Source organism: Apostichopus japonicus, chromosome 14 (assembly GCF_037975245.1).
Source record: "Apostichopus japonicus isolate 1M-3 chromosome 14, ASM3797524v1, whole genome shotgun sequence".
NCBI classification, from domain to species: domain Eukaryota; kingdom Metazoa; phylum Echinodermata; class Holothuroidea; order Aspidochirotida; family Stichopodidae; genus Apostichopus; species Apostichopus japonicus.
This window is the reverse complement of record NC_092574.1, coordinates 1,072,028-1,093,883: the sequence shown is the minus strand read 5'-3', so window position 1 is coordinate 1,093,883 and position 21,856 is coordinate 1,072,028. Positions and strand designations below refer to the sequence as shown.

Genomic DNA, 21,856 nt, shown 5'->3' with positions numbered 1-21,856 from the left:
AAACGAAAAAATATATATTTCTTTCTTTTAACAGGTGGCTAAATGGAAACTTATTTCAGATGCCTGCATGGTAGAGCTAGTTCTCAAGATGATGTGGGCCTATTGAAACTAGCTATGAGAACAGCTCCTGGTCATAGAAAACCAACCAGGGCTAGAATTTGACTGGATGGTAGAGCTAGTTCTCAAGATGATGTGGGCCTATTGAAACTAGCTATGAGAACAGCTCCTGGTCATAGAAAACCAACCAGGACTAGAATTTCATAATTTTAGCAAGTGCTTAATAAGACCTGTTGACTACTAATAAGTTCCAACTGGCATTTTCCTGAATTACAACAGTAACTGTAGAGGCTTATGGGAGCAGCCAGATATTATTTGTACTATGTGTTTATGTTACGTATGTATATCATGCTCATGTTTGACTGACCATTGTTGTCTGACTTATCATGCGTAACTGTAGAGGCTTGATGGAGCAGCCAGATAATATTTGTACTATGTGTTTATGTTACGTATGTATATCATGCTCATGTTTGACTGACCCTTGTTGTCTGACTTATCATGCGTAACTGTAGAGGCTTGATGGAGCAGCCAGATAATATTTGTACTATGTGTTTATGTTACGTATGTATATCATGCTCATGTTTGACTGACCATTGTTGTCTGACTTATCATGCGTAACTGTAGAGGCTTGATGGAGCAGCCAGATAATATTTGTACTATGTGTTTATGTTACGTATGTATATCATGCTCATGTTTGACTGACCCTTGTTGTCTGACTTATCATGCGTAACTGTAGAGGCTTGAGGGAGCAGCCGGATAATATTTGTACTATGTGTTTATGTTACGTATGTATATCATGCTCATGTTTGACTGACCATTGTTGTCTGACTTATCATGCGTAACTGTAGAGGCTTGAGGGAGCAGCCAGATAATATTTGTACTATGTGTTTATGTTACGTATGTATATCATGCTCATGTTTGACTGAACATTGTTGTCTGACTTATCATGCGTAACTGTAGAGGCTTGATGGAGCAGCCAGATAATATTTGTACTATGTGTTTATGTTACGTATGTATATCATGCTCATGTTTAACTGACCATTGTCTGACTTATCATGCGTAACTGTAGAGGCTTGATGGAGCAGCCAGATAATATTTGTACTATGTGTTTATGTTACGTATGTATATCATGCTCATGTTTGACTGACCATTCTTGTCCGACTTATCATGCGTTTATGATCTCTTATGTCTTCTTGCAGAAAATATAAATGCATTTTTTATTCTGCAAGCAGGCAGCAAAATCCAGTGGCATAAAGCTGGTATTTTGAGGCCTGTCGAGGAAGTGTCTGGCCAGACCAGAGAGTGATGACTAATATCTATCAATGGATGACATTACCATTGACATGTAGTGTATTCTGTCGAGGAAGTGTCTGGCCAGACCAGAGAGTGATGACTAATATCTATCAATGGATGACATTACAATTGACATGTAGTGTATTCTGTCGAGGAAGTGTCTGGCCAGACCAGAGAGTGATGACTAATATCTATCAATTGATGACATTACCATTGACATGTAGTGTATTCTGTCGAGGAAGTGTCTGGCCAGACCAGAGAGTGATGACTAATATCTATCAATGGATGACATTACAATTGACATGTAGTGTATCCTGTCGAGGAAGTGTCTGGCCAGACCAGAGAGTGATGACTAATATCTATCAATGGATGACATTACAATTGACATGTAGTGTATTCTGAATACAACTGTTACGGTCTCTTAGTTCAATGTAAAGTCTTGATGATGACAACAAATTATGAAATAACCTAAATTTTTGAAATTTCATTCCAGTATCCACAAAATAGCAATGACTTGGCTTTAACATTGCTTGCATATCTTTTTTCTTGACTTCTTACGGTTATTCCTGTCATTGTCATATAGAATGTGCTCCTTCTTGCTTCATGCTATGTACGTCTCTTAGCATAATTCTTGGAGGTGAATGAAAACTTCACTTCCCAAACCACAAGACAAGCTTGTCATACAGATGAATCTATTATCTACTAATCTTTATAATCACTTTATGTAACTTGTCAAGGATACTCTTCTGTCTGTCTGTTCTCCTGATTTCCATGGACAGGTACTTCTGTTGACCTCCCTGATACTGTCAATGGTCTCTCTAGCGTATCCTCTGAATCTGCTGGTCCTATCAATACTGAAACACTTCCTTTGGTCACTCCATCCAGGTCTGGCTGATCTCTTCTGTCCTCTGATTCTGTTTCCAGTTCTTCATCAGTTTCCGTGAGTGCTTCTGTCTCATCTTGCGGTCCAATAACTGGTCTATCAACTTCCACATCCACATAGCCCTCATTATCAGAGGAAGGTCTTACCATTCCCATCCCAGGAGAAGAATCACAAACATCTCCTTCATCCCTACTACTAGCAAAACTTGCCTCCTCCTCCTCCTCTTCCTGAGATGAGGACCTAGAGAGTTCTGAATCCCCATCAACCTCTCCCTGATCGACACTCCCTTCTTTATCTGTCTTTGCTAATTTAGATTCCTCTCTGACCTCTACTCCTAGTCTCTCTGATTCATCTGCCTCTTGAATTGCCTCTTCATCATTCCTCCCCATCTCATTATTGACCCCAGGACCAACTACTTGTAATATCCTATTCTGAATCCACTCTAAGGCCGCCTCTGGAGTCTCAGTGCTTACCTCTTCAAACTCCTCCCTATCATCTTCAACTAGCCCCTCCTCAGTACCTCCTGTTCTTTGTCCATTAATTCTACCATCTGGCGTTACATCGTTCAATGTCCTCGGTATCACAATACTACTTTCATTCTCACTTTCCGAGTCGCCTAAACTCTCACTCTGTCTTCTTACGTCCTCACTCTGTCTTCTTACGTCCTCACTCTGTCCTCTTACGTTCTCATCTTCCTCTGACATTTGAACATATTGCACATTTCTTGATGTTGTAGGATCCAATAGGTCCTCTTGGTTCCCATATAATCCCCTTCCTGCCTCACCTCTACCATACATCTGTGTGGTGGGCTGTACTTCCACCTCGTCCTGTTCATCATCTCCATCCTTATCATTTGTATCTGCCTCCTCCTCCTCTAGTCCATCTAGACATCTCCTCTTACGATCCAGCTTTTCCTTCAAAGAATCCAGATCAGCTAAGTTTTTCCTTGGAAGGTTAAAATGAATAAATGAAGAGTAAAACTAAATGAAACAAAATGATTTTGTTAAAAATAAATATAAAATAAGTACGTAAGTATGTCACATGAAGGAAAATGATTTTGTTAAAATTAAATATAAAATAAGTACGTAAGTATGTCACATGAAGGAAAAAAATCTGATTGTTATGATGATGTGGTTGTAATCATGATCCAATCAAATTTAATAAAGATATCCACACATTATGATAATTACAAAGACAAATATTTCCTCCTACAGAAACTGACAACTTTCCATGATAACATTATATTCATAATGAGGTTAAGCACTTTTTTCTTTGTTTTGTCTTGTTTTCCACCTTGACAGATAAGTGCAGGAGTCCTCTGTTCCTTCCTGTTGCTTTTAAGTTTGTTTTATTATAACAACAGCATGTTACCATAGTTTCATCAATGATAAAAACAGCTGACTGTTAATGTAAATGTAAAACTGCCAACATGAAGGCTTTTTTTTAAGTTCATGTGATAATGATAAAGTCTTGTTTACAAGAACAGTTCTTCATGCTTGCAATAGCTTACCTAGAAAGACCTATTTAATCCTAAAAAATATTCTCCTGTTTAAAAGATCAGTTTTGTGGGAACATGGGAATAAAGTTTGATGGTACAACAAGTATTAGGTCTCTGTTGAACAGAGTGGATGTATTTGTTTATCGATATAGAGGTTTCTGAGACCCGCCCTAAGAATCAATAACTTATTATTAATCGTACCACATCTATGGATGCACCAGATATCTGGTCCTGTCAGAGTCTCTGACTGGAGAATGAAAAACAATTCGGTTCCGGTCTGATAAAGAAAAAGTCCAGTCCGGTTTTTATATCTGCCCAGAATTATCTCTTTGAGAACAAAGAGGTAGGTAGTATTAAACTTAAGTTTTTAGTCGTTGAGTATCTCTTTCGAACAAGTATGAAGTTGTTCCAAAAAGTGTAAATTTAACTTTCCATTTTTCAACAGTTGTGACAAAGGAACAGAAGTTGTCTTCAGTTTTATAATTTCCTCTGATTTCATTCTACTTGGGAAAAATCTGCTCAGATTTATCCGGCCGGAATTTGTGAAGGATCTGACCAAATGCGTGTCTGGTCAGATCCAAAGTTTGCATACATACATTAAGGTGACATCATATACCATACCATATGTCACCACATCAAACATTATGGTGACATCATATATCATACCATATGCCAGCACATCATACATTATCGTGACATCATATACCATACCATATGTCATCACATCAAACATTAAGGTGACATCATATATCATACCATATGTCATCACATCATACATTATGGTGACATCATATACCATACCATATGTCATCACATCATACATTATGGTGGCATCATATACCATACCATATGTCACCACATCATACATTATGGTGACAGCATATATCATACCATATGTCACCACATCATACATTATGGTGACATCATATATCATACCATATGTCATCACATCATACATTATGGTGACATCATATATCATACCATATGTCATCACATCATACATCATGGTGACATCATATATCATACCATGTATCATCACATCATACATTATGGTGACATCATATCCTATACCATATGTCACCACATCATACATTAAGGTGACATCATATACCATACCATATGTCACCACATCATACATTATGGTGACATCATATATCATACCATATGTCACCACATCATACATTATGGTGACATCATATACCATACCATATATCATCACATCATACTTTATCATCATCATCATCAATTTGTATGTGAGTGTCTGCTAACAATGAACACATCATTCCTTTGTATCTGTCATCATTCAATAGGAGCTAAGTGTCTCATTCATTGTCAGTTTTTTGAGGATTGCAACATCTTTATGACTAACCTCAAAGTTTCTTTCAAATGTGACAGAGATGGCTCCTCCTTCTCCCAACTTCTCCTGTTTGAGTGCAACCTCTGATGAGATTCCCTTACTCCCCTCAGATGTGTCTGGTGGTGTCTCTCTCTAGCTGCTGCTGATGAATCAGTGCTTACAGGGACAGTTGTACTGGTGTTCGTGGACTGATAGTGATAGGGGTGTGATGAGTGGATTGGTGGCAGGTGACCTGAGGTGTTTGGTGATGCCATCTAAAAGATAATAATATTAAAATAATAAAAAGATAATAACAGATTTGTTTATCGCATCTTGGACATGTTCTTGGTTGTCTAGCATCATAGGTTTATAAAGAAATTCATTCTCAGGACCAACCCAGTGTCCGTAGGATAGACTGTAACATTAATGTTTTCGATTCAGTGGGACAAATACTTCCATTCTCAGTTTGAAGATATTTCAACATATGTAAAAGAACTAATTACTGTTCCAAATTATGTCTGACAACAAAACTCACCCCCTGATTCATAAACCGTACAGCTCTTGTCTTTAACTGGTTGAGTTCTCTTTTTGGAGTGATTGCAATCTGTTGAATAACAAAAACACATTTTAACGATAATCCTGAGTTACAAAGAGCTTGTGCAGAATATTGACACAAAAATTTGTTGTAAACAGAAAGAAAGCAAGAGAGAATGACTGGATTAAGTTTACAAGTATCACTGAATCAATCTAATTTTAAGTGTTATCAGAAGGTAATCAAACCATTCTTTTTTGCTAGTTGTTCTACTAACTGGCTTCTTGTAACATCAGTACGAACAAAATTCCATGACAAATCATCATTTTATTGGTCTCATTAACAGCAACGCAGCTTAAGTTCAGACGTTTATCCATGGGCTAAACGGCATTTAAACTCAATGTTTGACTATCTCATAGTCTTTTGATAATGTAGTTTTCTGAAAACTATTGTCATTGGTACATGAAGTGAATTTTCAAAGACTTTCAGCAGATATGTAGGACAACATGACTTAACCAGATTTTCAACTTCTTCACTTTTCATGACATTTTCAGATTACACATTTACCACTGAACCATGTCAGGTGTCAAACCTATGACCAACCAACCTGTAGAGAAAATCATGGACGAACACAATTGTTTGCGTAGCCAGAACAAAAAGCACATTCTGGTAAGTAAAGTAAGTATAGCAAATGTACAAACAGTAGAGATGACAAGAAGACATACAGAGTATCTCACACCTTTATTTAATGTATAAACAGTAGAGATGACAAGAAGAAATACAGAGTATCTCACACCTTAATTTAATGTATAAACAGTAGAGATGACAAGAAGAAATACAGAGTATCTCACACCTTAATTTAATGTATAAACAGTAGAGATGACAAGAAGAAATACAGAGTATCTCACACCTTAATTTAATGTATAAACAGTAGAGATGACAAGAAGAAATACAGAGTATCTCACACCTTTATTTGACCTTTGACCTGGCTAGTAAAGTCCATGATGTTATACCAGCCGTTCAAGCTACGGAATCCTACCAACAGAGGTCCCAGGTCGACCGAGGTGAAGCCGAGCATTCTATCACAGCTCATGTCCTGTCTACCAGTAGTCTGGTGCCACACCTTAAAGATCAGATGCTGTCAAAGAAAATGACATTTATTGAAACTCATATTCATAACGCCAAGCCAATTATTCTTACATCTGTCCACTTAGATCATGAGGTATTTAACCCTCTATTCTCCTCCTGCTAGACTTGTTACAATTACACAAGGGAGCTACCTGACATGGAGTTCTAATCCCACACATTAACAGTTCAGATTTAGCTTAGTGTTGATGATTTAAGGTTCCTCTAATTTACTGTTATCATACAGAGAGTACAAACTTAACAATGTCAGAAACTGTTGTAGTCTTCAAATTGTATCAAACATAACAACATCCAACGTCTCCATTATCTTCATCTAAGGATGCTAAACTGGTAAAAATTATATCAAGTTACTTAACTCTATCAACTAGTACTGCACCCACATATGCAATGATTGTTGAAATCTTGGCTAAACAATCTGTTGTCATTATTGTTTGGCATATTTTACCCTGAGCGTTTAACTTTCTTAGTCAAAAGCTTTGTGAAAAGAGAAACAGCTCTTGATCTCACTGGATAAAAACTCAGACGTCTACAAAGTTATAGGGATACACTACCAGGACGATTGTAGCAGACAGTGTGAGGGATACACTACCTCGACAATTGTAACAGACAGTGTGAGGGATACACTACCAGGAGGATTGTAGCAGATAGTGTGAGGGATACACTACCTGGGCGATTGTAACAGACAGTGTGAGGGATACACTACCTGGGCGATTGTAACAGACAGTGTGAGGGATACATTACCAGGAGGATTGTAGCAGATAGTGTGAGGGATACACTACCTGGGCGATTGTAACAGACAGTGTGAGGGATACACGATTGTAACAGACAGTGTGAGGGATACACTACCAGCAGGGTTGTAACACAGTGTGAGGGATACACTACCAGGAAGATTGTAGCAGATAGTGTGAGGGATACACTTCCAGGAGGATTGTAACAGACAGTGTGAGGGATACACTACCAGGAGGATTGTAGCAGATAGTGTGAGGGATACGCTACCTGGGCGATTGTAGCAGACAGTGTATGGGATTTAGCAGACAGTATGAGGGATACACTATCAGGACGATTGTAGCAGTGTGAGGGATACACTATCAGGATGATTGTAGCAGACAGTGTATGGGATTTAGCAGACAGTGTGAGGGATACACTACCAGGATGATTGTAGCAGACAGTGTGTACTGGTTGTGCATGGCTGATTCAGCAACAAAGTGAAGACAGCAGTGTGTAATAAATGTTGTTAAAGCAACTTTGTCAATTTGATTGAACCAACCACATATTACTCCAACTAAGAAGACAACTGATGACACTAAAGCACTCTTCTAGAATTTAGCACCAAAATGAAGGTTAATGAGAGCTTAACTTACCATTAACCTACTAAAAACAAAAGTACCCACAGCCCTGCTCTAACCAATCAACAATACCAATCTGACTTTCCCATTCCTAGAACCACATCAACATTCAGTCATAATTTCAGTTCTCTCATAATGATGTTCTTCTACCTGATAATTTTCATGTAACATAACAGAATTCACTGAATCAAAAATGTCAGACACTGTAACTGGTTTTGCTCCATGTCAAATAAAACAAAATCCAGTGTAATCTATATCTTTGCATGAAGATGATAAATTAAGACAAGTCTAATAGTCATCAAAAGTGAACAATAATGGAAGGCACAAGAAATGTTATCTATGAGATAATTACCCTTTGACTTAAAAGTCATTTGTTTGTTTTAGTACAACTAACTGCATAAGGAAGGTATTTATGCAACTAACTGTGTGAGGAAGGTGTTATAAGATTTCTGATCTTGTAAATCTGTTTTCAATGTTAGTCAGTACAAAATAAGAACAGGGCAGATTCTTTCACTAGTTTTCCCATAAGATGGGAGTAACCACCTCAAACTGAAAAGTACATTACCAATTTATGGTAGTTTTACAACAGCATTCTACCAATGTAACCCAATTACCTGCTTCTCGATAACTTCCTGTGGGTTGAGAACTAGTTCTTGGTAGTGATTCCAGACTGGTCTCGTTGATTCAGGTACGGTAGAGGTAATCAATGGACTAGACTCACCAGCCTGTAGTGTCACATAGGTATTCAATAGTTTTGAATTCCATCTGAAGGAAACACAATAGAATCAGAGCTTGAAGCAGCTCACTAAAATATGGAAAACAATTCAATGGAGTAAATAACAAGAATGAAGTAAATACCCTTTCTACTTGTGACAAAATATGATTTAGTGAAACCTACCTTAACATGTACAATGATGATCAGATCAAAAACTAAGTGAAGGAAACTTCTTAAACGCAGAATTGTTAAAACAACCCATAGCCAAGTGAAACTGACTGAACAATCAACTTTGGCCAGCACTTGAACAGACAATTCACTACATTGTCAGTTTTGCACCTTCAAAGACATTGAAAGGGGAATTTTGAATAACACACTTGATCATTGTAAAATGAGCATGTGTTTTACTTACCTATGAGGACTGGGAACACAAGACTCTTTCTATGTGAAAACTCAAAGTTTACTTACCTATGAGGACTGGGAACACAAGACTCTTTCTATGTGAAAACTCAAATGTTTACTTACCTATGAGGACTGGGAACACAAGACTCTTTCTATGTGAAAACTCAAATGTTTACTTACCTATGAGGACTGGGAACACAAGACTCTTTCTATGTGAAAACTCAAATGTTTACTTACCTATTAGGACTGGTACACAGACCCATGGCTCTTTCTATTTGAAGTTCAAAAGCAATTGGCTCTATGACCTCCTCTTCTGGTTCCAGAGGTGGATTAGTGGCCTCTGTCCCATCATCAGAGAGTTCTTGGGTATCCCTCCCATCTTGCTTACTATGTTCTGGCTGTTCATCACTAGCATACTCATCAGTAGAGTTAGTGACCTAACAATGATCATCATGGCAAATAATAATATAATCACAAGTAATAATATTAATCACAAATAATAATATTAATCACAAATAATAGTATTAATCACAAATAATACTGATGAAATACTGTTGGGTAAGAGGAGGGGGAATGCTGAAACAATCTCATGTGGTGGTGGGGATGAGTATCAGCAGGAGAAATATTAAACAGTTGCTTCTATGCACTGGTACTGTATGTATGTATTGTATGTATGTATGCATTTTAGATCCTCCTGCAAGCAGGAACTCGCGAAGAAGCCTCATTGGCTTATCAAAGCCGCAAGCTGACCAAAGTCAGTCTCTTAGATTCATATTTAACGTCCATGATTATGAATTGTCAATTGTCAACAACTCTGTAACTGGACGACATACATAAATCTTGTCAAGGGAATTGCTTCAGGAAGCCAACTTTAGGCTGCCAAGGATGAAAGCTGTTGGTTGTGTGTGAAGTTTAATATCCAGCTCCTTTAAACAAACTTCAACAGAACCTTGAATGTAAGGTTTGGTTCATGAGCACCACAAGGAATGCTGAAAATATTGAGGAAATTTATATACACTTCATCTTAACCAATATAACTTTCATTGGAGTTAACATACATTAACATACCACGTATGTATGCTATGTAAATGTCAACCTAATTGCTCCTTTCAGGTTGAGAAGAAAACCTTCACAGAGTTATAAGAGACAGTATTGTATTATTATCTGAGAGAGAGAGAGCGAGTCTTGTTGGAAGCAGAATACATCCATGAAATCCAGACAACTGCTTTATGCTACAAGAACCAACAATTTCAGGACTTGATAAACAATACCAGAAAACAAAATACATTCGTATCTCCTGAAGGAGCATCTTAATCTCTTAAGATATCTGAGTCAATTTCAGACAATCTTTACCATTTGTTGGTGTTGTCCAAAGCTCAGGGTGATGGTAACTTTCACACAAGCACCATGCATGTTGTCCACGCCAGGTTTGATGAGGGGGAACAAACCACTACGAATTGAAGAAATGGGGAAAAAAACTGTACAAGTTTAATATACATACATGAAGTTTGATGGTTTGAAATATACTCTATCAAAGGCAAATATCACTATGATTGGTTCAATGTGATAAATGTAAAACCTTAATGCAAGAGGAAGGTTCCTTATTAGTATAGTTTCAATGAGACTAGCAGGAGATGCCTTCCTTTGAATGACATGTGATGAAGGTTCCTTATTAGTATAGTTTCAATGAGACTAGCAGGAGATGCCTTCCTTTGCATGACATGTGATGAAGGTTCCTTATTAGTATCGTTTCAATGAGACTAGCAGGAGATGCCTTCCTTTGCATGACATGTGATGAAGGTTCCTTATTAGTATAGTTTCAATGAGACTAGCAGGAGATGCCTTCCTTTGAATGACATGTGATGAAGGTTCCTTATTAGTATAGTTTCAATAAGACTAGCAGGAGATGCCTTCCTTTGAATGACATGTGATGAAGGTTCCTTATTAGTATAGTTTCAATGAGACTAGCAGGAGATGCCTTCCTTTGCATGACATGTGATGAAGGTTCCTTATTAGTATAGTTTCAATGAGACTAGCAGGAGATGCCTTCCTTTGAATGACATGTGATGAAGGTTCCTTATTAGTATAGTTTCAATGAGACTAGCAGGAGATGCCTTCCTTTGAATGACATGTGATGAAGGTTCCTTATTAGTATAGTTTCAATGAGACTAGCAGGAGGTGCCTTCCTTTGCATGACATGTGATGAAGGTTCCTTATAAGTATAGTTTCAATGCGACTAGCAGGAGATGCCTTCCTTTGAATGACATGTGATGAAGGTTCCTTATTAGTATAGTTTCAATGAGACTAGCAGGAGATGCCTTCCTTTGAATGACATGTGATGAAGGTTCCTTATTAGTATAGTTTCAATGAGACTAGCAGGAGATGACTTCCTTTGAATGACATGTGATGAAGGTTCCTTATTAGTATAGTTTCAATGAGACTAGCAGGAGATGACTTCCTTTGCATGACATGTGATGAAGGTTCCTTATTAGTATAGTTTCAATGAGACTAGCAGGAGATGACTTCCTTTGCATGACATGTGATGAAGGTTCCTTATTAGTATAGTTTCAATGAGACTAGCAGGAGATGCCTTCCTTTGCATGACATGTGATGAAGGTTCCTTATTAGTATAGTTTCAATGAGACTAGCAGGAGATGCCTTCCTTTGCATGACATGTGATGAAGGTTCCTTATTAGTATAGTTTCAATGAGACTAGCAGGAGATGACTTCCTTTGCATGACATGTGATGAAGGTTCCTTATTAGTATAGTTTCAATGAGACTAGCAGGAGATGCCTTCCTTTGAATGACATGTGATGAAGGTTCCTTATTAGTATAGTTTCAATGAGACTAGAGGGAATGCCTTCCTTTGCATGACATGTGATGAAGGTTCCTTATTAGTATAGTTTCAATGAGACTAGCAGGAGATGCCTTCCTTTGCATGACATGTGATTAAGGTTCCTTATTAGTATAGTTTCAATGAGACTAGCAGGAGATGCCTTCCTTTGCATGACATGTGATGAAGGTTCCTTATTAGTATAGTTTCAATGAGACTAGCAGGAGGTGCCTTCCTTTGAATGACATGTGATGAAGGTTCCTTATTAGTATAGTTTCAATGAGACTAGCAGGAGATGCCTTCCTTTGCATGACATGTGATGAAGGTTCCTTATTAGTATAGATTCAATGAGACTAGCAGGAGATGCCTTCCTTTGCATGACATGTGATGAAGCATGTGGTAATGTGGTAATTGCTTCCAATAGCATTTCTGACAGAATATTGGACATGAGTTGTCATGTAAACTTGGGTAGTTCATGATTTATTCTTATTCAGGACAGACTTATAGCTTCAATCTAATGATGATTAAACTAAAACATAAGTCTGTAAGTCAGATGAGGAGCTAATATCTTCTCACTCTGACTCAGAAATGAGAGCCTGAAGCAGCAATAGGGTCACTCAAAAAACATCTTTATTTAACACTAGTCAAGCTTTACAGAAGCTAGTGTTTGTCCACCATTTCAAGAAACATAAGGTAGTGTTCATCAACCATTGCAACAACCATAAGCTATTGTTCATCCACCATTGCAACAAATATAGGCAATTGTTCATCCATGCTTACAATACACATAAGCTGGTGTTCATCCATGATTGCAATACACAGAAGCTGGTGTTCATCCATGTTCACAATGGACAAAGGCTGCAACATTAATATAGTGAATTTACCAGTTGTTCATCCTTTGGTAAGATAAATCAATATATTCAGTTTCAGTCTAAATGGTGGCCTAAATGTAATCCTTTTTATATTGCTGACTTTTGTCAGCCTTGTCAAGTTGAACTCTTTGAGTTTGTATAAATACAAATGGAAACTTCAAGAACATGAGAATATCAAAGACACAAGCATTAATGCACTTTAAACAACGATAATACACTTAATAATACACATAGTAGGTCCTTCCGCAATCCATAATATACAATCACAGAAGTACAGATAACAATCACAGAAGTACTGTATCACTGTCATATGTCTACAAAATCTAGCTATAATTAAACTATACTTTGATATTTTTTGCCAAGATTAATATTTTTCTTTGCTGCAAACTGTTTGATATACTGAAACATTTTGAGGGGTACAGATGCTTTGGTTCATTGGATTACTCATATCCAACCAAGCATTAATAATTTAAAGAAAACGTTTTTCGAACCTAATTGAGCGGGATCTTCCACTGTTTGTTACTAGATTAATGAGGTCAAGGTGTGCAGATCCAATCAGTTTGTCTGTTTTTCTGGGATGTGATTCCATCTGTTGTCTTGATTCTTGAGTACCTTGAATAACCCAGACCTGGATTTCTAATTGCTCTTCCTTCAGATACCTGAATAGCGATAAAGGGAAAGATTAAATACTTACAACAGATGGGAGTATTTCATAACCAGAATCAGAACTACCATAATTTACTTCCCTTGAGAAACAGGTGTCTTCTACTCTGATTATTGGTGCATTGTTCTGATCGAATGCAACAAAGTATTTCTTCATGATGAAAAAAACACAGGTATCAATCACCTAGTAATTGACATAATCATTTAATGACAATAACAGCATCAAGCAAGAATGTTACACAGAAACTAGGCTAAATAGTTTCTGTATAACAGTATCTAGCAATAATGTTACACAGAAACTAGGCTAGGCTAAGTAGTTTCTGTATAACAGCATCAAGCAATAATGTTACACAGAAACTAGGCTAGGCTAAGTAGTTTCTGTATTTAACATCATCTAGCAAGAATGTTACACAGAAACTAGGCTAGGCTAAATAGTTTCTTTATAACAGTATCAAGCAATAATGCTACACAGAAACTAGGCTAGGCTAAGTAGTTTCTGTATTTAACATCATCTAGCAAGAATGTTACACAGAAACTAGGCTAAGTAGTTTCTGGTGCTCATGCTTTTACAGCATCAATCATGAGTGTTATACAGGAACTAGGCTAAAACAGTTGTTGATGTTGATTGCAGGAACTGGGATAAATGATTGTAATCATAATGAAAATTTTTCTGATGCTCATTCATATAACAGTATTGACCAAGGGTGTTATGGAAAGTAGGCTATGCTAAGCTAATTATTGATGTAGTTGATAATAGAGAGTTTACTCTTGCTCATGCATCTATAATACACAACCAGTCTCTGAAATGGAATAATGAAACATCATATATAGGCTAAGTGGGGTGATATGTCAACCTCAGTTCCACAACGACAATAGTAAACACAAAATATAGAAATACATATAAAGTATACACAATATATAGAAATACATACAAAGTAAATATGATATGTAGAATTACAAACAAAATACAAGCACTATATTGAAATACATATAAAGTACAAATAATATATAGAAATGTATAAAGTACAAATAATATATAGAAATACATACAAGTACAAACAATACAAACAGATACATACAATGGTTTAGTTGCACATATCCCTTTCATGTCTTTTACCAAGTCATGAGCAGAACAAGGTAGCTGATCAAACTAAGGTATTGTGCCTCTGCTGTAAACCAAACTGGCTTCTTAGTTGTTACCCACAGAGGTATAAAGTACTTTGCAGCATCGCATTGGTAGTATTGTTACCCTTCATTCCTTGAGGTATAAAAAAGATCTTCTTTTACCATTTGGTAAAGTTAATATTCACTCCATTATCCTGTACCATGCTGAAGCTGCCTATAACTGTACAAGCTTTCATTATTTGCTATGGCTATAAACCGAGATAAGCCATGCCTATAGGGCTGGCATCTTAACAGAAAGATTTCTGAGAGGGATTGGGAGGAAGGAGCTGACATCATTTATCCTATGACAACAGCCATTCCATCAAGTTGATGAAAACTTTCAATATAATATGTATCGTTTAATTTATGTACCTCAGGGTTCGTACACTTTTTTCACAACAAAATTCAAGCACTTTTCAAGCACTTTTCAAGCACCAAATTTATGTTTTCAAGCACATGCGTATCATTAACAATAGACATTCTGTGAGACAGAGGCATAAAACATATCTAATGCAATGTGTACGCTGCGTATATAAAGACATGATCAGTGTTGGATTTTCAGGTATTTGAGAAGGTTGTCCGTGGGACTACCAGTTTCAAAGATTTTCAAAGATTTTGGTAGTCCTGCAAATAACTTGGTAGTCCTTCCAAATTTTCCACCAAAATTGTTCACAGCATGCATGTGTTTACGTGATATATCCGAATTGTAACGACGCTACACGTGCGCCGCATACAAACAGTATTGTTTATGATATACAATATAAATCATACCAACTAGAATGATAAATAATTTATCGTTCAGGTAGGTAGGATTTAGATTGTTTACTACTGTACAGCTCACATGCGTACGTCCAGCAATGCATTTTCACTCGGCCTATAGACTGTCCGTGTCTGATCGACTGTTGTTACAACCAGGGTAGAAATTAAGATTTGGCTTTGGGGGCAATTTTGGAAAATGAAAAGTTAAAAACGACCCTCTTAATGAATTTACGAGGGTTTTTTTTGTTAAGGTTTAGGGGTGCTCTTTTCTAAAATTCAACATGCTGTTTAAGGAAATGGTTGTAAGCATTTACCTGTAATAGGATAAAGTAAGCACAATTACCCTCTTCCTAGTGCTGCGACCTTAAAGCAAATTCATTAAAATTTTAATCGCAAAAATTTGCGATCGTTTAGCAAATAACGTCAAGACACCAAATATATAACGAAAAACCAACAACCCATCAACTGAAATAGAAAACATGTAGAAACACATAGAAAACAACGTGTGTGGATGAAATCACCACCAAATACAAAACCATTATATACTGCTGAAAAGTAATCGAAGTTAAAACCTTCAATCCATCGCCACAGCAACGGTGTACGTAAAATTCCCTCCCAACATTCCCTCTTTAAGACATACAGTAGCACATACCATCCAAACAAATGCCGATTTTCAGTAAATTGAAATTGTAAACAAAGCTACGCATTATTTTTTTTTTTTGGCAAACCGATGGTTGTCTACATTTCCCATTGACTTGTGGCTGTTAGGCTAACATGTGGTCGAAGGTTGCAGTATTTCACGGATATTTTAGTTCTAGCTAACTGCGTCACAATTTCAGCAAATAAAGAGATGCTTAGGCTAGATTTTCCCGTTGACTATGTGTGGTGTTCGGCTACCATGCGCGCGACGATAGCAGCAAGGAAAGTGTGTAAACAAAGCTACGCAAAGTTTATTTGGGGGGCAAACCAAACCGATGGTTAGGCTTCATTTCCCATTGACTTAGTGTGATTGTTAGGCTAAAATGTGGTCGAAGATTGAAGTTTTTCATGGATATTTTTATTCTTTATTTGCGACACAACTGAGCGAATAAACAGATGGCTAGGTTAGATTTCCATGTTGACTCAGTGTGAAGTTAGGCTACCATGTGGTCGGAGATTTGTGGGGATTTTTGGTTATTGTCGCTGGTACTGAAATTGCTTAGTGGAGGCCGTAATTTGCCAGTGACTGTGCGAGAAGTTTGCGGTGATTGTGCGCGACCCTCCCTCGTAATTTTTTAGACAACTAAGATATTCTTTTAAGTTTTTTGTTTGTCACAATTTGACTATTCCACGGTATTTATTGTGTAACAATTACATACAAAATATGTTTTGCATTAAGCATGTTAAATTTCAAGCACTTTTCAATGACATTTTCCAAAAATATAAGAAATCAAGTACTTTCAAGGCCTTGAAAACTGACCAATCAAATTCAAGCATTTTCAAGGTTTTCAAGCACCCGTACGAACCCTGGTACCTTTATTTATTTATAATTTGTACAATACCCTTAATTAGATGCTCACCAATTAAGAGCTGGATTCGTTAATAGTTTGATATGTTCGATATGCTTTGTATCAATCCAGGAGCTGCGTTCCTGCCTTTCTTTGACTATGGATTGACGAGAACAGGTTGGTCCTGATTAAAGAGGAAATATGTAAATATTAGCATCGTAGTAATGTATCCATGCATGAACGATCACCAATATTACCTGCAAATGTGAGCAAACTAAAACAGTGGAGTGTTATCTGAAGTGTACCCAAGGAGGTTATGACCTCAATTTTTCCCAGACATTGAGGAGTGTTCACCTTAGACAAATTTCTCAGTGAATGAAAATGACCTGAGGAAAACTGTGACATGCTTGTTGAAGTTTGAACTAAAGCTTGACTTTCTAGCATTAAGTGAAGCAACACTGCAGTCCTTAAAGCTAAAACAAAAACTTGCACTGCCCCATCTGAGCAGTAATTAATACCATTTATCTCTCTCTCTCTCTCTGTCTAGCATACAACAATGGTATTTACCTTATATCTCAGTGATTGATAATAACACTTGCCATCTAATAAATGAACAAATTTAATAAATAAAATAATTTTAGAAATAATAATTTTACCATTGTCAGAATATTTAGTAGTCAACTGTAGAGACTAAATAAATATGATAAGCAAGGGTGTTGTCCACAACTATAAGTCAAAAATATGTACTTTTTTTGGCCAGTGGTTCCAACTTTGAGTAATAAAACAGATGGATAATTGAGAGGGGGCCAAGGGGGGGGGGGAGGGGGTGTGAGGGGTGTTGGGTGAGGAGAACAATGGAGAGTGAATCAATCAAACTTACTTTTATCGTAGAACTGGTATCTAACGTATACCAGCTGGTTGTTTTCAATCCTGGCTTGACCAGGGCGGAGGGCCAATTGCTCGTTGAAATAAATCTTATCAATTTGAATAGATATAGTCACTGGTAGAGATGACCCTTCTAGAAAAAAAACACAGAAGGACAGTGAATAATACTGATATGAAGTATGGTTATTGAATAAATAGGTCTGACTGTTATAACTTGCATAGTAAGAAACTTGAATAAGAACTTTATAAGAAAACACAGATGCAAACAGACTGATAGCTGAGATATATAAGGAAGGAGATATGGAAAACCACATCAAATCCAAACCAATTTCGTGGATTTGAAATTTTCCTTTGATATCATCAGAATGATGGTCACTACAAATAAACAGGTCAGAGGATTGGAAGGAAACAACTTAAATAGCCAAAAAGTTACTCAAATTGACCTGCTCGAGTGGCTGAAGAAGTTATCTATGATCATCATTACCCCTCTTTTCAATCACTTTTTTACATTTAATTTTCTTATTTTTCCCAGATTAAATTATCATTTAATTCAATGTTCATGATCTTTCTATTAATCTGTTTTCATATCAGTTTGCATTTGAAGATGATCCTGCCTGGATCGAGACATGAGGCCATTCTAAATTACCATGTTACCTACACAAGGCATTCTAAATGTCCATGTTACCTACACAAGGCATTCTAAATTACCATGTTACCTACACAAGGCATTCTAAATTACCATGTTACCTACACAACGCATTCTAAATTACCATGTTACCTACACAAGGCATTCTAAATTACCATGTTACCTACACAAGGCATTCTAAATTACCATGTTACCTACACAAGGCATTCTAAATGTCCATGTTACCTACACAAGCTTTTTGCAGTAGATAAGCAGTTTGGTTTACAGTCTTTCTCTCTCTTCATTATCTTTCAACGATTTTCACAAAGGTGTTTGAATATTACTGTGGGGAGGTGTGGGGGGGGGGTGGGTGGTGGGGAAAGTAAGAAAAAGTTGGGACACCTCTGACCAACCTGAAATTTCATCATCTTCATCCAGGAGAATAGGGGATGACCAACCCATTCTCTGGCCAACCTCTAGTACCTTCTCTCGATCCATTTTTCGTCCGAATTTAATGACCAGCTCTAAGCTACCTCCATCGGTGTTCAGGCTGTATGGTTGTGTTGTGGCAGGTCTCCCTAAGGAGTGGTCTTCCTGTGTTGCATTCCACTGGTCTTGTGTTGGTATGCTGATAGTGAACCATCCATGTAATCCTGAAAAATGTCACCATCAGCAAAACTTATTATGCTGTGAGCTGTGGCTGGGCCATAAATAATTCCCAAGGAAACCTATTTCTTTATTCTAGTCCTCACAAAGAGAAAGAGCTCTGAATTAACATGGAATATACAACTATTGTTTGTTAGATTAGATCTCGTGAATAATGCAGAAAACACCTGACACATGATGGAACATGGTGAAAGAAACCCTGATTCCCGCTTTAACAAATTAATCTTACAGACGAGAAATATGTTATAGCCAAATACCTCCATCACATGACACTGTGCTCTTTGTTTTACCTTTTGTGGTACTGTGGTATATATTGCAATAGTCACATCCCAAATCTTCCAATACTGATAACTTAAGACAGAAAACAATGAGGCTAAATGAGAGAGTAAACACTTTAATTTGGGTAGAATTGATAAATCTACATTAAGGTTCAACCATAATTCTGCTGCAAAATTTCTCAGCAAACGGGAAATTTAGAAACAAATTTATTATAAGGTCTTGTTAATAAATGTTGACTATGTTTTTTTTTCAGTTGAAAGACAATGTAAGCGAGGTCAATCACAGTAAACGTAGAGTTCGGAAGGATTCAAAAATATACTATGTACAACACTAGGAACCGTGCATAACATATATTTTATCAAAGTACTATGTACAACACTGGAACTGTGCGTAACATATATTTAATCAAAGTACTATGTACAACACTAGGAACCATGCGTAACATATATTTAATCAAAGTACTATGTACAACACTAGGAACCATGCGTAACATATATTTAATCAAAGTACTATGTACAACACTAGGAACCGTGCGTAACATATATATAATCAAAGTACTATGTACAACACTAGGAACCGTGCGTAACATATATTTAATCAAAGTACTTCCTTGTAACACCTCGTGGCCAACCCAACCAGCCTTCTCCACCAGCGAGCTAGGGCTCGCCGACAGCGAACATGCATCAGTGAACATAAAGATTAACTATTGTTACAAAACTAAAGGGCATCATTCCTATATCGTCTTAGCATTTCGGATATATACAAATGAGGGATAAAGGTTAAGGGTGAGAGTTAACTATACAATTTGATACAGCCGTTTGTTATTTCATTAAACATATAGTGGGCCATCAGTCTTTATTATAAGATGTTACAATAACATAACAGCAACCATAATAAACTGATTTGTTATTTAACCCAAATTCTTGCAAATTATAGGTCTTGTCCTTAAATTATTACTGAGCAATGCACAACATAGGATTGCAGTCATCACACAACCGCAATACTTTCCTGAACTGATTCACCAAATTAATGTTAAATTAGCAAAGTAATGGGTTCATTAAAACTTGGTCCAAAAAAAAACACAAACAAGATGCTTTTTCATTATAGTCAAAATAATAATATTTCCAGCTGCTCTGTTACTGTATCCCTTCGGGTGATCCTCCTTATCTACTCTGTATTTGTACTTGTGTTGTATTCTTGTGTTTCAGTGTTTTATTCATTTTTGTCATTTACTCATCCCGCTGCTTTCACCATGTCTCACCAATTTCTTTTGTTTCAGAAGCTCAGAAAATTGATGCAGAAATCCCAGCGCTATTCTTTCCACCTTTGCAACTACAGGTTCTAACCTGTCTGTGCTCTGTGTCTGTATTTATCCCTTCTGTTACTGTTACTTGTCATTTAGCCTCTGAAGAAGATCCTGCTAGGATCGAAACGTCAGGCCAACTTACTTTAACACATTTTCATTATAGTAAAAGTTTACTACCACAAATAACAAATTGGAGGAATTTCCACAATTTTCAACTGCATCTCAACCATTTTTAATGATTTTATTTTAAAAACAAATGAAGAGGATTGCTAGGGGATTTAATTTAAAATACAGTAAGAAATTAATCAAAATCACACAAAAGCTGTTTTTATCTTACCAGTTTTCTTCAAGAGAAGATATTTTAACGGCACTCTGGTAGAACCGAGAAGGATTTCAGAAGGTGGAGCAACCATTTGTCTCCCAGATATTGAATTATCTTGATCTGAATGCAGTATGGCACCTTCTGGATTGGGGAGAAGAACATGTAACATTACTAACTGATATTAGTTAAAGTAACCTTTGAATACAACATTAAAGGAGCTCCATCTACTGGATTTAAAAACATGTGTTTCCATGTTTTAAAATCTTTGTCAAAGATCATGTTTGTACTTAATCAACAGTATGCTTTAACATTGTAATTGTTTAGTTAATATGTTTACTAAAAGTCCGACAAATGTTCTCTGATACTTTGAACCACTAGTGCCACAAAGTTGTACTCTTCAAACTATGCTTGCATTTGGCATTCATTGGAGATTTAAAGGTCCATTTGTTTGAGGTAAAGGCAATGTAAGATTCGGTAAATGGTCGATGAGATGAAGAAATGGCAGTTACATAAGAAGGAATTTGTAAGACATTTGTGATTATGCAGGAACAAGTTGGATATGTCAACATTAGGGCACCTTCAAGAGAATGTTGGATATTTAAACATTACTGTAACTTCAAGACAATGTTGGATATGTAAACACTACAGTACCTTCAAGAGAATGTTGGATATTTAAACATTACAGTAACTTCAAGAGAATGTTGGATATGTAAACATTACAGTACCTTCAAGAGAATGTTGGATATGTAAACATTACAATACTTTCAAGAGAATGTTGGATATTTA

General features: G+C 36.7%; 1 protein-coding gene across 7 annotated transcripts in view; it reads right to left on the bottom strand.

Moving 5' to 3' along the window:
• LOC139980315 (C2 domain-containing protein 3-like) overlaps positions 1-21,856 on the bottom strand; it is a 63,118-nt gene that overhangs the window by 8,405 nt on the left and 32,857 nt on the right. For 6 of the 7 annotated variants that reach the window (XM_071991885.1, XM_071991886.1, XM_071991888.1 and 3 more), the window contains 12 exons: positions 21,086-21,211; positions 18,911-19,150; positions 17,868-18,005; positions 17,060-17,171; positions 13,406-13,573; positions 10,562-10,658; positions 9,446-9,645; positions 8,706-8,856; positions 6,567-6,737; positions 5,603-5,671; positions 5,101-5,342; positions 2,093-3,178 (listed from right to left, as the gene is read on the bottom strand). In XM_071991885.1, the coding sequence (XP_071847986.1) occupies positions 2,093-3,178; positions 5,101-5,342; positions 5,603-5,671; positions 6,567-6,737; positions 8,706-8,856; positions 9,446-9,645; positions 10,562-10,658; positions 13,406-13,573; positions 17,060-17,171; positions 17,868-18,005; positions 18,911-19,150; positions 21,086-21,211 (2,800 nt within the window). The remainder of the gene's footprint in view (positions 1-2,092; positions 3,179-5,100; positions 5,343-5,602; positions 5,672-6,566; positions 6,738-8,705; positions 8,857-9,445; positions 9,646-10,561; positions 10,659-13,405; positions 13,574-17,059; positions 17,172-17,867; positions 18,006-18,910; positions 19,151-21,085; positions 21,212-21,856) is intronic. The other variant, XM_071991887.1, reaches the window with a different exon arrangement.